This window comes from Anarrhichthys ocellatus, unplaced genomic scaffold (assembly GCF_004355925.1).
Source record: "Anarrhichthys ocellatus isolate YVR2014 unplaced genomic scaffold, GSC_Weel_1.0 scaffold15, whole genome shotgun sequence".
In the NCBI taxonomy this organism is placed as follows: Eukaryota; Metazoa; Chordata; class Actinopteri; order Perciformes; family Anarhichadidae; genus Anarrhichthys; species Anarrhichthys ocellatus.
In genome coordinates this window covers 2,020,233-2,032,540 of record NW_022280045.1, presented here as the reverse complement: position 1 = coordinate 2,032,540, position 12,308 = coordinate 2,020,233, and the positions used below count along the sequence as shown (strand labels likewise).

Below are 12,308 nucleotides of genomic sequence, written 5' to 3'. Positions count from 1 at the left end.
CCCCCCCCCCCCCCCCCCCCCCCCACACACACACAAACACAAACACACACACACACACACACACACACACACACACACACACTCCTTTTCTATCTTTGTGTTTGGTGTGTTTTCTAAAAGCTGCTGTTAAGTCAAATGAAAATATTGATGCTACAATTTCAACTCGGGAATTAAATTCTGAACAGAAATGGCAGGTCTTATGGTATGATTAACCTCATCGCCTAATGTCTGCTGTCTGTGGTCTCCTCAGCTCTCTGCCACGATACAGCTGGCGTCGGGGGAGAACTACAACCTGGACCTCCACCTGCTGTTCCCCATCGTCCCTCAACAGAGCAACTTCAAGATCCTCACCACCAAGGTATCCCAGTCACTCTGACTTTAGCTGCTCCAGTAAGTGTGCCGGTGAAACTTCCTCCATCAACAGGGAGTCCACTTTTTAGGAAGGAAATGGCATATTTAACATTTTGGCATACGTTTTTGATGAGTTGACACGTTTCTGACAGGTTTATCAGACATTAATGCTGTGACGGATGACTTGCTCGTGAAGCACAAACAAACCGTCAGACCCGCACGCTTTCCATTACACCTGTTCTGTTTAATGGTCCATTGTGCACTAAAAGGCACATTGAGGCTTCTCTGATGTTGGAGCACATGGGACAAAAAAAGAACAACCTGCTGCCTTTTGTCCTTTTGTCCTTCCTCAGGTCACAGTGACCACGACGGAGTAAGTTGAAATGATCAAATGTTCTCAAAGTTAGCAGTTGGATGCTGCCAGGATACAACTGCTCATGTCTGGAATATCTGGGGTTTCAATATTTTTATGCCTCAACCTAATATTTTTATGCGGCATAAATGTTTTGGGATTCAGTTTATTCTCTAGAACACCTGGAGGCAATTTGTTCAATTTTGGCACAAAGGTCCACTTGCACTCACAGATGAACCGATTTAGAATTTGGAGGTCAAAGGTCACTCTGACCTCCCAAAACACGTATTTGGCCATAACTCAATAATTCCTATGCTAATCATGGCAATATCACAGAAGTGTCTAAAAGGATCAAATGATGACGTGATGATATTTTGGACAGACATGGATGTGAACTGCAACCCGACCGATTGGCGGAGGCGGTGACTAGTTAATAATGTACCAGGTTACAATTCACAGCACTAGTTCTCTTAAGAATCTCCTTCATAACCACGCTTTGGTTTTGTAACTCAAATATTCCAAATCAAATCAATTGAATCAGTTGGAGTCGATGTGGGAAATCCGTGGCAGTCTCCCGCCCTGTGAGATGGTGGTTTTCAGATGTTTTTCTCCACACCAGCCACAGCTGCAGTGGAACAGAAAACTGTTTACCGCTTTACAACTTCTTCTTCTTTTTTTTTTGAAACTGAAAAACATAAACAAGCATGGAAGAAACAACATTTTTAGGTCATGGAAGCACTCCAGCTAAGTTTTTTTTGAAGACGAAAAGTTGTTGAATTCGACTCCGAGACGGTGAGGACACCGCATGTAGCCTTTCCATCCCAGTGGAGACACTCAGCAGTAGATCAGCAGACTGTTAAACATGTTTTATGTCCCTGTAAAGACAATGAGATGCAGTAATGTCACACACTGGAGGAATGCGCTGCACTCTAAATATGCTTCTAGTCTCTGAACGGTAATTTTGCCCGATAGCATCACGCGACACGACATTGTCTTTATAGCTGATCATTAATTATTCTTTTGTGTCTTCCTTAAAAATGTTAATGACTCAAATGCTGTCAGATAGGGAAGACGGCAAAGAAGAAAAGCATGCAGATGGTAATTTAAGCAGCTCACCGAAATTGACAGATCGTTACCACTCTGAGATTAACATCTTAAATGTCTTTAATAATTTAAAGCAGCCTAAAGTAGGCTGTCGCTACCTATAATTCCTTAATGCCGGCTAAGCTCACTGTAGCTGGAGTAGAAATGGAGAAAAAATCCAATCCGGCTGTATACAGTGTGGCTCCTGTGGGGACGTTCGCGGAGTTCATCTGAACAGGAGATTCACACAAATCCCCACTCCTACACACACACACACACACACACACACACACACACACACACACACACAGATTTATCAGGGCTGTACTCAGTAAGAGTTCCTCAGCCCCGTTAAAGGTGATTATGGGCCTAATAAGTAGGAAGGGCATTTTTTACTATCGACTAATTAGTGTGCATTATAGAGGAAGTGGGCTAACGAGTGTGCTGATTCAGGGTTTAGGCCACTGTCAGCTTTTAGCCTGCAGATCAAGAGGCAGGTTCTGTGTGATTTGTTTTGATTGTTTTTTGTTTTTTTTATCATTAAGGAGAAAGAAATCGTCTTTTAGGCGATTGATTGCTCCGGTCTTGCCAATACAAGTGCAACGTATAGCTCTGCTCTCTTCCACGGGGATGCTGTTTATTCCTAAGAACTGTTCTGATGTCACACTTTATTTCGGACGGCATCTTCCAAAGTAGCTTGAGTTGTATCCGATTGCAAGTAACTCAACGAAAAAGAAGTATGCTTTGTTAAAGATAATTAACCATTTATTGGCTCTTCACACAGGTTGTCCACTTTATATTCTGTTTTGTTGAACGTCGGGGCAAAGCTGGTTTAATTTAAAGCAGACATTTTGACAACATTAGGGCAGATTTACTAAGAAAACGCAAATGCGAGCTGCAGTTTTCGATGCTTTTGTTGCTTCAGCTGCATATATTTAACTCCTCGTTCACTGAAGGAACGCAGCAGCGGCACCACTGACGCCCTTCTTTCTGTAGGCTTGCGCGGCACACCCACGTCTTGTTGTCGTGGCGGCGGGCAAAGCTTTTGCTGCGATGTGCGATGAACCCAGCGGGCAGCGCAGCGCCAACTGTGTGAGCGCCGCTGAAGGCAGCGTCTCATAATGTATTCACTTCCTGGACTTGACCCCGGGACTGCCCTCCAGATGCAGTTCATCCGCGGGAGTCTGGGAAATAAATGATAATTCAGTGATGCCGACTCCACGAAGTTAACTTCGACCAAAGTTGAATCCCACATGAGAAGAAAAAGTTTATTGCTCATAAAATGATGATATAGCAATGTCTAGTAGCAGTTATGGCCGACCTTTATGGAAATGAAAAAGAGATGCAGTGAGACGAACCAAATTTACACAAGCCACCTACACGAGTCGAGCGGATTGGAGATGATATTGATACAGCCAGTGTGTCTCTCGGATGCTGAGGTAAATGAGTGAAATAAATGTCTTACGCGTTATATAAATCTTGTCTCAAAAGACAGAACAGTGCATTCTGTAACAGGCTCACTGTCGTGATTTTAAACAGCCACAGAAACTTCAGTGAATTCGACCTTTGGGCTTTTAAAACTATAAAACAAGAGTCGTGTTTTTGTTGAACAATAGGTTTCAACAGTCTGTCATATTCAAACCTGGAAGAATGGATTTATTTTGGCCACTTCAGGGCAGCGGAAATAAGTTGTGAGCACAACATTGACATGTCGTTACCAACTGAAGGCAAGTCCGATGCCATTAGCTCCGGTTTTTGGTCTCCAGCAGCTCCTGAGGTAGATGTCTTGCCACTGTGTTCACCAGCTAAAGGCTGGAGGCGTTGAGCAGGTAGTGTACAGTGGGGTTTTTTTAAGATCTTATTTTCTTAAATTCTTGGCTTCTTTTGTAAAATGGGGGGAAAATAAACTTTTGTTAAAAAAACAAATCAGTATTTCTAAGTAATGTAAAAAAAAAAATAAAAGTATTTTTGGCAGAAGTACCAAAACCCAATATCATTCTAACAATCCCCAGCCCTATATATTATTATTATTATTATTATTATTATATATATATTTTATTATTAGATCTATATTTGCGTAACAAAACAAGGGTTTACATCAACAGCCTGAAGAGAAATACTATGGTATCAACAGCCCCAAACCAGCCCAGGCCACAGAGCCTCTGAAAGCAACGAGGACATTTATTCTAGTTTATTTCCCAGCGAGGCCGCGGGGGAATGAAAGGGCCGAGCATGATCACAGGTGCTGGAAGTATATACGCTGCATGGTGCCACGGCAGCAAAAACAACAGATCGGTGGCCTTACATAACCTGACATCTATATTGTGTGCATTATATCCACCGGCTACACGTTGCCGAGTGGAGACTGACCTGCACGGAAACTGCCCCCTCTCAAAATAAAAAAAAAACCTCACTTTTCCATGGCAACAGCAGAGACTGCATACCAGAGGTGCACGTGGGTTGCAGCTTAAACAAGGGCTCAGTCTTCCAGAGACCACAGCTGAAGATGGTCTTGCACTTTTCACTCTTCACTCTCACTCTGCGGTGTCTTACGCTTTTTGTTTTTTTTACCTCTTTCTTCCTCATTTATGGTCTTTGCTTCTCCCTGCCCTGTCACAGACACACACACACACACACACACACACCATCTGTCTGCCTTTCTCTCTGTCTTGCGTACATACAAACACACACACACACACATACCTCTACCTCTCTTGGATAACGAGAAAGAGTGTGTTCAAAACCTCCTCCTCTCCCACAAAGCCCTGCCTGTTCCCTGGTCCACTGGGCTCCTCCGGTACACATGGCCCCTGCACTCACTCACTCAGTCTCTCTCACACACACACACACACACACACACACACACAACGGAGCTCTTAAGCCCTCATTGGCAGCATTCAAATGTTCAAGACGGCATAACGGCACCTCAAAACTCCACAGGTGAAACGTGTGTGCACACGTGCTCGGCAAATGTGAGAGCCCCACTGTAAACTCAGCCTGCTTTCTCAATGCGCGTCTCATTTAAATGTTTTGGAGCCGTTTCATTTTTGAAATGAACATCAGCAAATCAAGTTTCCCCCCCAGATTGGCATGCGTCCCTAATGAGCGTTTGGAAGAGAGGAAGAGAAAAAAGCAGCATTGCCCTCAGAGCTGTTGATTCCCAACCACTGTCGGCCTGTCTGTCTCTGTAATAGGCTGCCCTGCACTCTTCGCTCCACAATGTTTACGCTTCATCTCCTCGCTGTCTTTAAAGACAACTTAGCAGGGGGAGGCTAAGCCAGGCTTGAGTGTGCAAGCACGTACACACACGCACGCACATACAAATACAGAGGCTGAACAGTAATCTCTCAACACACTTGTGCCATTTACACAAAGTATTTGCAGTGTGTGTGAGTGTGTGTGAGAGCGTCGTCTGTAGCACATCATCGTCAGAGCGACCTCCTCCTGTCCTCCACCACTACAGACATTCCAACTGCAGGGGTCACCGCGACAACGGGGAGCCAATTACACACCAGTGTGTTTGATCAGAACAGACGGCTGCCGCGCACACGCACACGCACACACACACTCTCGGACGCGCGCACGTACGAGCACACTCGACGCAATTTGGGATCCACACTCGCTCGTTCACTCACTTCCAAACTCATCTCCTTTTGGCAAATAGCAAAAGTGGCGTCTCCGCTATTTAATTTCCACGCCTGTCAACGTCTAAGAATGTTTATATTTATTTCATTTATGCGTCTTTCTTGCCGAGTTTGTTTTGAAATCCGCGGGGATCTGAAGAAAGAGGGAGACGATGCTGGGTGAGGTGAGGTGAGGGGAGGGGGAGGGGGGGGGGGGGTGAAATGGTGACAAATGACACGGGACCCCAGTGCCCTTCTGTAAATAGCATGTGTGTGTCCACATGTGTGTGTGTGTGTAGTGCAGTATTGTATTGTCCAGCCCAAGGGTCCTGTGGGTGGTGGCCCCCGAATGTGGCTCTGCTGTCACATCCCTTTACGAGCCATCTTTTCGCCTGTCACACACACACAGAGAGACACACACGCGGCGCCTGGCCTGCCATGTCCCTTAGAAGCCAGGAAGCACAGATGTGGCAGCAGATTAATGTTGTATGGCCCAGGAGCACGCAGAGAAGCACACACACGGGGGGCCGCGGCTCGAGTCCTGCTGCGCTTCACACGACAGAAATTAAACACAATTTGTGGCACCTGCAAAGCTGGATGGTCATTTTAAGACATTTCATTTCCTCGGTCTACTGTTTCTGTTCTGAAACCTCTATGATCATAAACAGATCCATTTAAAACCGCACCCGATTGAGCCGGTCTCAAGTGGCCATTTGAGGAACCGCAGGTTTTGGCACCGATTGATTGGATTTTGATGTAAAAAAAAAAAAAATAGAGAAAATAGATATTTTTTTGTTCTTTCTTTTGTCATATGTTTTCAAATAGGTGCGTAGTATAACTAGGAATGTGATCTAAACAGGTTGAAAAGGCATTTTTCCTTTCTTGTCATCTCCACTTAAATGTGTAACTGCTCAGCCACAAGATAAACAAAAATAATAATTAAAAGACATAAGATCTAAAGAAATCCAACCCTGCATAATCAGAATCACAAGCGCTGCTGCAAAGGCCACGTTAGCTTGATCACCAAGTATCTGTCAGCCATTAGAGCAGGTTGGCAAATCAGCACTTTGATACATACTGAAGTCTGGAAAGCACCACGAGACCCCTAACCGAGCTCAAAGGAGCCTCTGTGCCCAGATCGCAGGTGCATCTGTCAAAGAAACCAAAAAATGATTTAACATGCCGAGAGGAGCCGTCTCCAAAATCGATTGAAATCAGTTTATCAAACACAAACAGTCACAACTGATGAAGAGGGTTTAATAAATCAACATAATAATTTAATAATTATATTCCAAAGCCGGAAACAGAGAATGTTAAAAATATCGATTTCATCGGTTTTTAAAATATGAACTTTATTGATTAATCATCTAATCGTCTATCGTTGTCAGGGCCAGCCAGATTAGACTCGGATAAATGAATCATTAAGTTGCATTTTTGTTGCAACCATTAGCCAATTAACCATTTGATTCAGCGCCATAGTTGTCGAGTTATTGACCCAGTTGATCCAAACTGCTGAATGTGCTATAAGACCAAAAAACGTTGCTTCCTGCTCGCTGTTAGCGGTGCGTACCGAAATTCACCTCGGACCCGTTGGTGAACTCTGCGCTCAACATTTGCATGCACACGGGCTTGTACCCTTTTTTCTTTTTAGAATTTTGATTCAAGGACCAGATATGTGTTGTACAACGGGAGCTCGTCTTTTGTGTTAATGATTCAGCCAAGAGGGTTTCATGCAAATCCAAGCTTTTGAAGTGCTGCAACAGATGGAGACCCAACATCGTCTATGCATGAAACCAATTCAATGAACAAGGGTTACCTCCCAGAACCCCCGGACGCCCGAAATAACTTCTCCCACCTCAGAACTCTGGGGGGCTGACTAATATGACACAGCTCTGCAGCATTCAATCCTTTTTCATCTCCTCCCATGTATGTACAGTAATGCTTACTGTAGAGACCGGGTTACGCTCAAAAGATCTAGTTCCTACAACGTGCCGTTCGACCTCATCGGAAGACAAAAATGTTCACGACTCATCCAAACGGCCACATTTGAGATCGGGTTGAAACGAGGGCCAAGGCGTGATGAATAATTTAAATATGGGCAATATATATATAACGACTCGCATTTACATGCAGTCTCTCCTGGAAGGCATTCATAGTGTTGGGCTCTCTTGTGCAGTTCACAACCAGCTTCCTTGCTTCCTCACCTCCTCACACCTTGTTAATCACAGCGTGAAGTGTGTGTGTGTGTGTGTGTGTGTGTGTGTGTGTGTGTGTGTGTGTGGGGGGGGGAAGGAATGCCAGAATGTCGGGCACAACCCCCCCTGCAAATTCTGATGTCGGAAAAGATTACCTCAAAGATCGTATGCACAAACTCTCCAAAAAGCTGGGTGACACAGACATTTTGAAGGATGAGTATGAATTATTTGGGCGGCGACCTGTATTCTCGGCAGAGAGCTTTTTTTTTTAGTCTTGGCCGCCTTCGCAGGTGAGCCCACAAAAAAAAGTTAATTTCGGGGCGGGGGGGGGAGGAGAGAGAGAGAGAGCTTTTTTTTTTTGCGGGGCAGAAAGTGCTGACACGCACCCAAGCGATCCATCAGTGTGCCGCCGCTCGTGCTGGCTCATCACCTCGCCGGAGAAGGCGGCAGCGATGGTGCCGTCTCAATCTGCTCCCTCGCCTCTCTCTCTCTCGTCGGCCCTCCTCATCTCCGGCCTCGTCTTCCTCCTCTCCTCTTGGCACCCTCATAAATGAATCATCACATCGCCCAGCAGAGCAGAAATGTTCCTTAATTGCACCGACATCACCAGCGCTGTCTTTCACATGCGCACATATCAAATGCACATGCATGGCATTAATGGGTGGGGGGGGGGGGGGGGGGGTTCGCGTGTCTCGCTGGTATGTGCCCTGTCAATGCGGCTCAGTATTTCAAGCGTGTTTCCATGTCCTCTCTCCCCTCATTGTTTTCCTCCGCTCCCATGTTCTCCCGGTGTAATGATTTGGATCAGATGCTGCTGTGTGGAATTAGGATCTCTCTCTCTCCCTCCCGCCCGCCCGCCCGCCCGCCCGCTCCATCTCTCACATTGGCCCTCTGGCTGACAGGCATCTCGTTAGTGCAGTATGTCTGTCAGTGAGGTTCGAGATTGAGCTGTGCCCCCGCATATCCCTGATGTCTCTCTCACTCTCTCACACACACACACACACACTCACTCACTCGCAGGATGAGTTGACGACGAGCTCTGAGCAGACAGCCTCTCTGGCCTCAATAATGATCTGATGTCCTGTACTTTGAGGGTGTCACTTTAATGGAAGTGTTATTTTTGTCCCGCACAACACAGACTATCATTTTGTTATCTCCCTTATTCCCTCTTCTTCTTCTTCTTCTTCTTCTTCTTCTTCTTCATCATCAGGTGGAGTTCAAGTTGAAGAAGACAGATGCCATGAGATGGGAGAAGCTGGAGGGAGAGGGACAGGAGTCCAACATCAAACACTTCGATCCAAGTCAGTCCACGGCCTCTGCATTTACACTCTTTCCCCCTCAACTATCCTCCTGTCTCTGCTCTCATCTCTCTGCTCCTGCTCCTCGCTCACCCTCTTCTTATCTCTCTCGCTCTCTCTCTCTCTCTCTCTCTCGTTCGCTCTCTCTGCAAAGATCAATATGAGCTCCTGTGTTTGTCTGTTCTGCACTTAAATGAGAGTGGGCAGTCGAGCCCTGCTAGAGTCTTTCATTAGTCTGACGGCGAAAGTATACAGGGAGAGGGAAAGGTATGACAGCAGAATATGACTCAGTATTTTAGCCCACACATTGCCATTACTGACAGGATTAATTACTTATGTAAGTGTGTGTGTGTGTGTGTGTGTGTGTGTGTGTGTGTGGAAGGGCGAGTAAAAGTTAAGTGGGCAGCCAAACCATCCTTTCCATGCAACCAGCTCAGTTTATAGCTCGGACTACTGTTACATTTAAGCATGATTTTTGACATCTGATTTTATGGGATCACATTGCCGCATGTCCACACTTGGCCTGAATGTGTCTGCTGTGTGTGTGTCTGGCGCTGTATTTATGTAAATCTGCGTCTGGATTACTCTTCCAGCTCTCCATCTCTTGTTGGGATTACAGTGGGTGTAATGCATCCTGAAAATATAGAAATCAAATCACAATGTGATCCTTCAGAGTCTGAAGATTCAGTTAAAACGTCTCTGGGTGATTTCGAGGATAGAAGTCGAGGTACTGCACACAGTTCAAATCTCAATGAACCTGTTTGTTTTCAGTGTGATTGAAGAGCTCTGCTTACCGTCTCGTCAAACACCCTCTCATGGTTTGAAATCCCTCTGACTTGGTCCTAATTGAAACTACACGAGCTGTAGCCTGACTTTTGTTTTCCCCTTCTCCATCAGATCAGTACCCTTCGTCCCACTCTGCCTGCAACTGGGACAAGGTGATGGTGGACCTCGGCGAGGAGGAGAAAACCGAGAAGCTGGAGGGAGACGCGGCGCTCAACAAGCTCTTCCAGCAGATCTACTGCGACGGCACGGACGAGGTCAAGCGAGCCATGAACAAGTCCTTTGTAAGTATTGTGCTTCAGTGACGAGTCTGTTTAGCCCTCCCCCGTGGGCTACGGGTCATGCTAACTTTGCGCTATCCACCTCCGTAATAGAGATTCGGGAACTCCAGCAGGACTACTTGCATTGGGGCAAAGCAGCGTTGGCCTCCTAAAGCTTCCAAAATAAACTTACATTTTACAAAGTTTTATCTATTATGCTAACATGCTCATGCTCACCATCTTAGTTCCAGCATCCTAGCGTGCTAACATTTGCTAATTAGCACTAAACACAGAGTACAGCTGAGGCTGATGGCAATGTCATTAGTTTTGCAGGTATCCATAAAATATTCAACGAATTGATGTTTTGCCCTGAGTTCATCCGTGTGAGAAGCACATTCCATGGCGATCCCTCCGATTGTTGTCAAGACTTTTCTATCCGAACCGTCGATGTCAATCTCACGGTGGTGCTCAAAGAAAAGTCAGGGGATCGTCAAAGTCGGCAGAATTCGTCCTCCGGGGGGAACACGAGTGTCTGCGCATCACTTCATGGCGATCCATCCAATAGCTGTCCAGATATTTCCATCTAGACCAAAGTGGTCGAAAGGCCGACATTGCCATCCATGAACGAACGATGTCCTGAAAGGCTTCGGTTGCTTCGTAGGGGCTGTAAACCTGTTTGATTAGTGTATGGAGGTCTGGAATCCAACACATGTAGTGTGGACTGATTATCTAGTTAACGAGCTTCCTTTAGAGTGCATTTATGTGTACAGAAGGATGTGCGCATGATGATTACGAGTAGATGTTGTTTGATGATGGTGGGGGTGGGGGGACAATCAGCATTCTGGGTTACTAACGATCAGATCTCCCGATGCTGGAGTACAATGCTACACTTACAAAAAGGATTCGCTGTCATTCCCTACACGCAGCCTAAAGCTGGCTGTGTTTAAACATTCATCTCTGCGTTTGGTTCAAACGACCCCGAGCTGAAGAGACCTCGAGGAGAATAAAGGTCATCTTCTGTGCAAATCAGCCTTTTTGGATTATTTGACTTTCACAGTTTATTGTGGAATAACGAGAAAATGAAAAATTAGTTGCTGGTGAGAACTTCAACCTTGTTCATCAATACTTGTCGTGTGTCGGGGGCTCGTCTGAGCCGCTTCAATCAGAGAGAAGGTGTTGCAATAACTCCTGCATTGTCTCCCCCCATCCCTTGTGCAGATGGAGTCCGGCGGCACAGTCCTGAGCACCAACTGGGTGGATGTGGGCAAGAGAAAAGTGGAGATGAACCCACCGGAGGACGTGGAGTTCAAGAAGTACTGAGCGCTTAGCCCCCCCCTCCCCCTCTTTCTTCTCATTTATCCGTCTGAACTCCAGCAGGAGTGCTCGTTGCCCTGCAGACTCCGTGACCGTGCTCTTCTTCCTCCTCTTCCCGACCCCTCAGTTGTGCTGTTGCTCGCCAAGTGCAGGGAGACTCGGTGTTCCCACTTTCACTCGATATCCCCCCATGGCCCACGCTATGCAATAACTTGCTACCCGATGCTGTCGGTTCATTTGACCCATCTGTTGAACAGATTGATTTACATATCTGATTTTAAAGGCCAACGGACTATAAAGGGAAGTCTGGATTAAAGTTGTGACTGACGGAGCTTTCAGATAATTTCCTCTCCTCTGCCTCCTTTGCTTTTCTCAATAAACGCCCACAAGCCTTTCTATTTCAGGGGCCTTTCATGACTTCCTATTATCAGCACTTGTATAAAAATGTAAAGTTGTTAAACATCTCAACCAGTTTTTATTTTTTAACTGGTAGCTATGATTGCTTTTCTCGGCTCATGCAGCTTTTTTTTTTTTTTTTTTCCTGTACGCTCGGTAAAAAAAAAAGTCAACAGCAGTCCTTTTCAGACTGGCTTCTCTGGAATGTGTGTGGCGTGTCAGCCAGCGGCTTAGCACCGGTCGTTCCCTCAGTGTGATTCAAGCTTCGTTGTAAATAAAAGATTTGTTGTTTGGCTCACAAACTTTGTCTCGCGTTTTATGGTCCGTTGTCTCTGGAAACTGCTTGGGACGGGTTGGAAAGGTAGGAAGGGATCCACCAGATGGAGGAGAAAGAAAAAAACAAAACAGCAATATATTATGACGGAGAGCCTTGCTCTGTGATTATGTGCTGGGAGCAATAAAATGTGGCATCACTGATATGAGCGCAGGGCGGTTCAGGTATGGCTTACAGCTTGAGGGTCGCGGTTTACGTACTCGATTGGTATCAAGACGACGGGGAGAAGCCCCCGAGCTGTTTGGCCAGCAGGCGAGGATGCGGCCCTGAGGTGGAGTGGTGATCTTCCACACGGAGATCACCACTCCACCCCCCCCCC

At 46.0% G+C, this 12,308-nt stretch overlaps 1 protein-coding gene across 2 annotated transcripts in view; it reads left to right on the top strand.

The window, feature by feature from the left end:
* sugt1 (SGT1 homolog, MIS12 kinetochore complex assembly cochaperone) overlaps positions 1 to 11,957 on the top strand; it is a 20,810-nt gene extending 8,853 nt beyond the window's left edge. For both annotated transcript variants that reach the window (XM_031855318.1, XM_031855317.1), the window contains exons 10-13: positions 251 to 358; positions 8,815 to 8,905; positions 9,800 to 9,969; positions 11,164 to 11,957. In XM_031855318.1, the coding sequence (XP_031711178.1) occupies positions 251 to 358; positions 8,815 to 8,905; positions 9,800 to 9,969; positions 11,164 to 11,265 (471 nt within the window). In that variant the 3' untranslated portion in view covers positions 11,266 to 11,957. The remainder of the gene's footprint in view (positions 1 to 250; positions 359 to 8,814; positions 8,906 to 9,799; positions 9,970 to 11,163) is intronic.
* Positions 11,958 to 12,308: the final 351 nt, after the last annotated feature.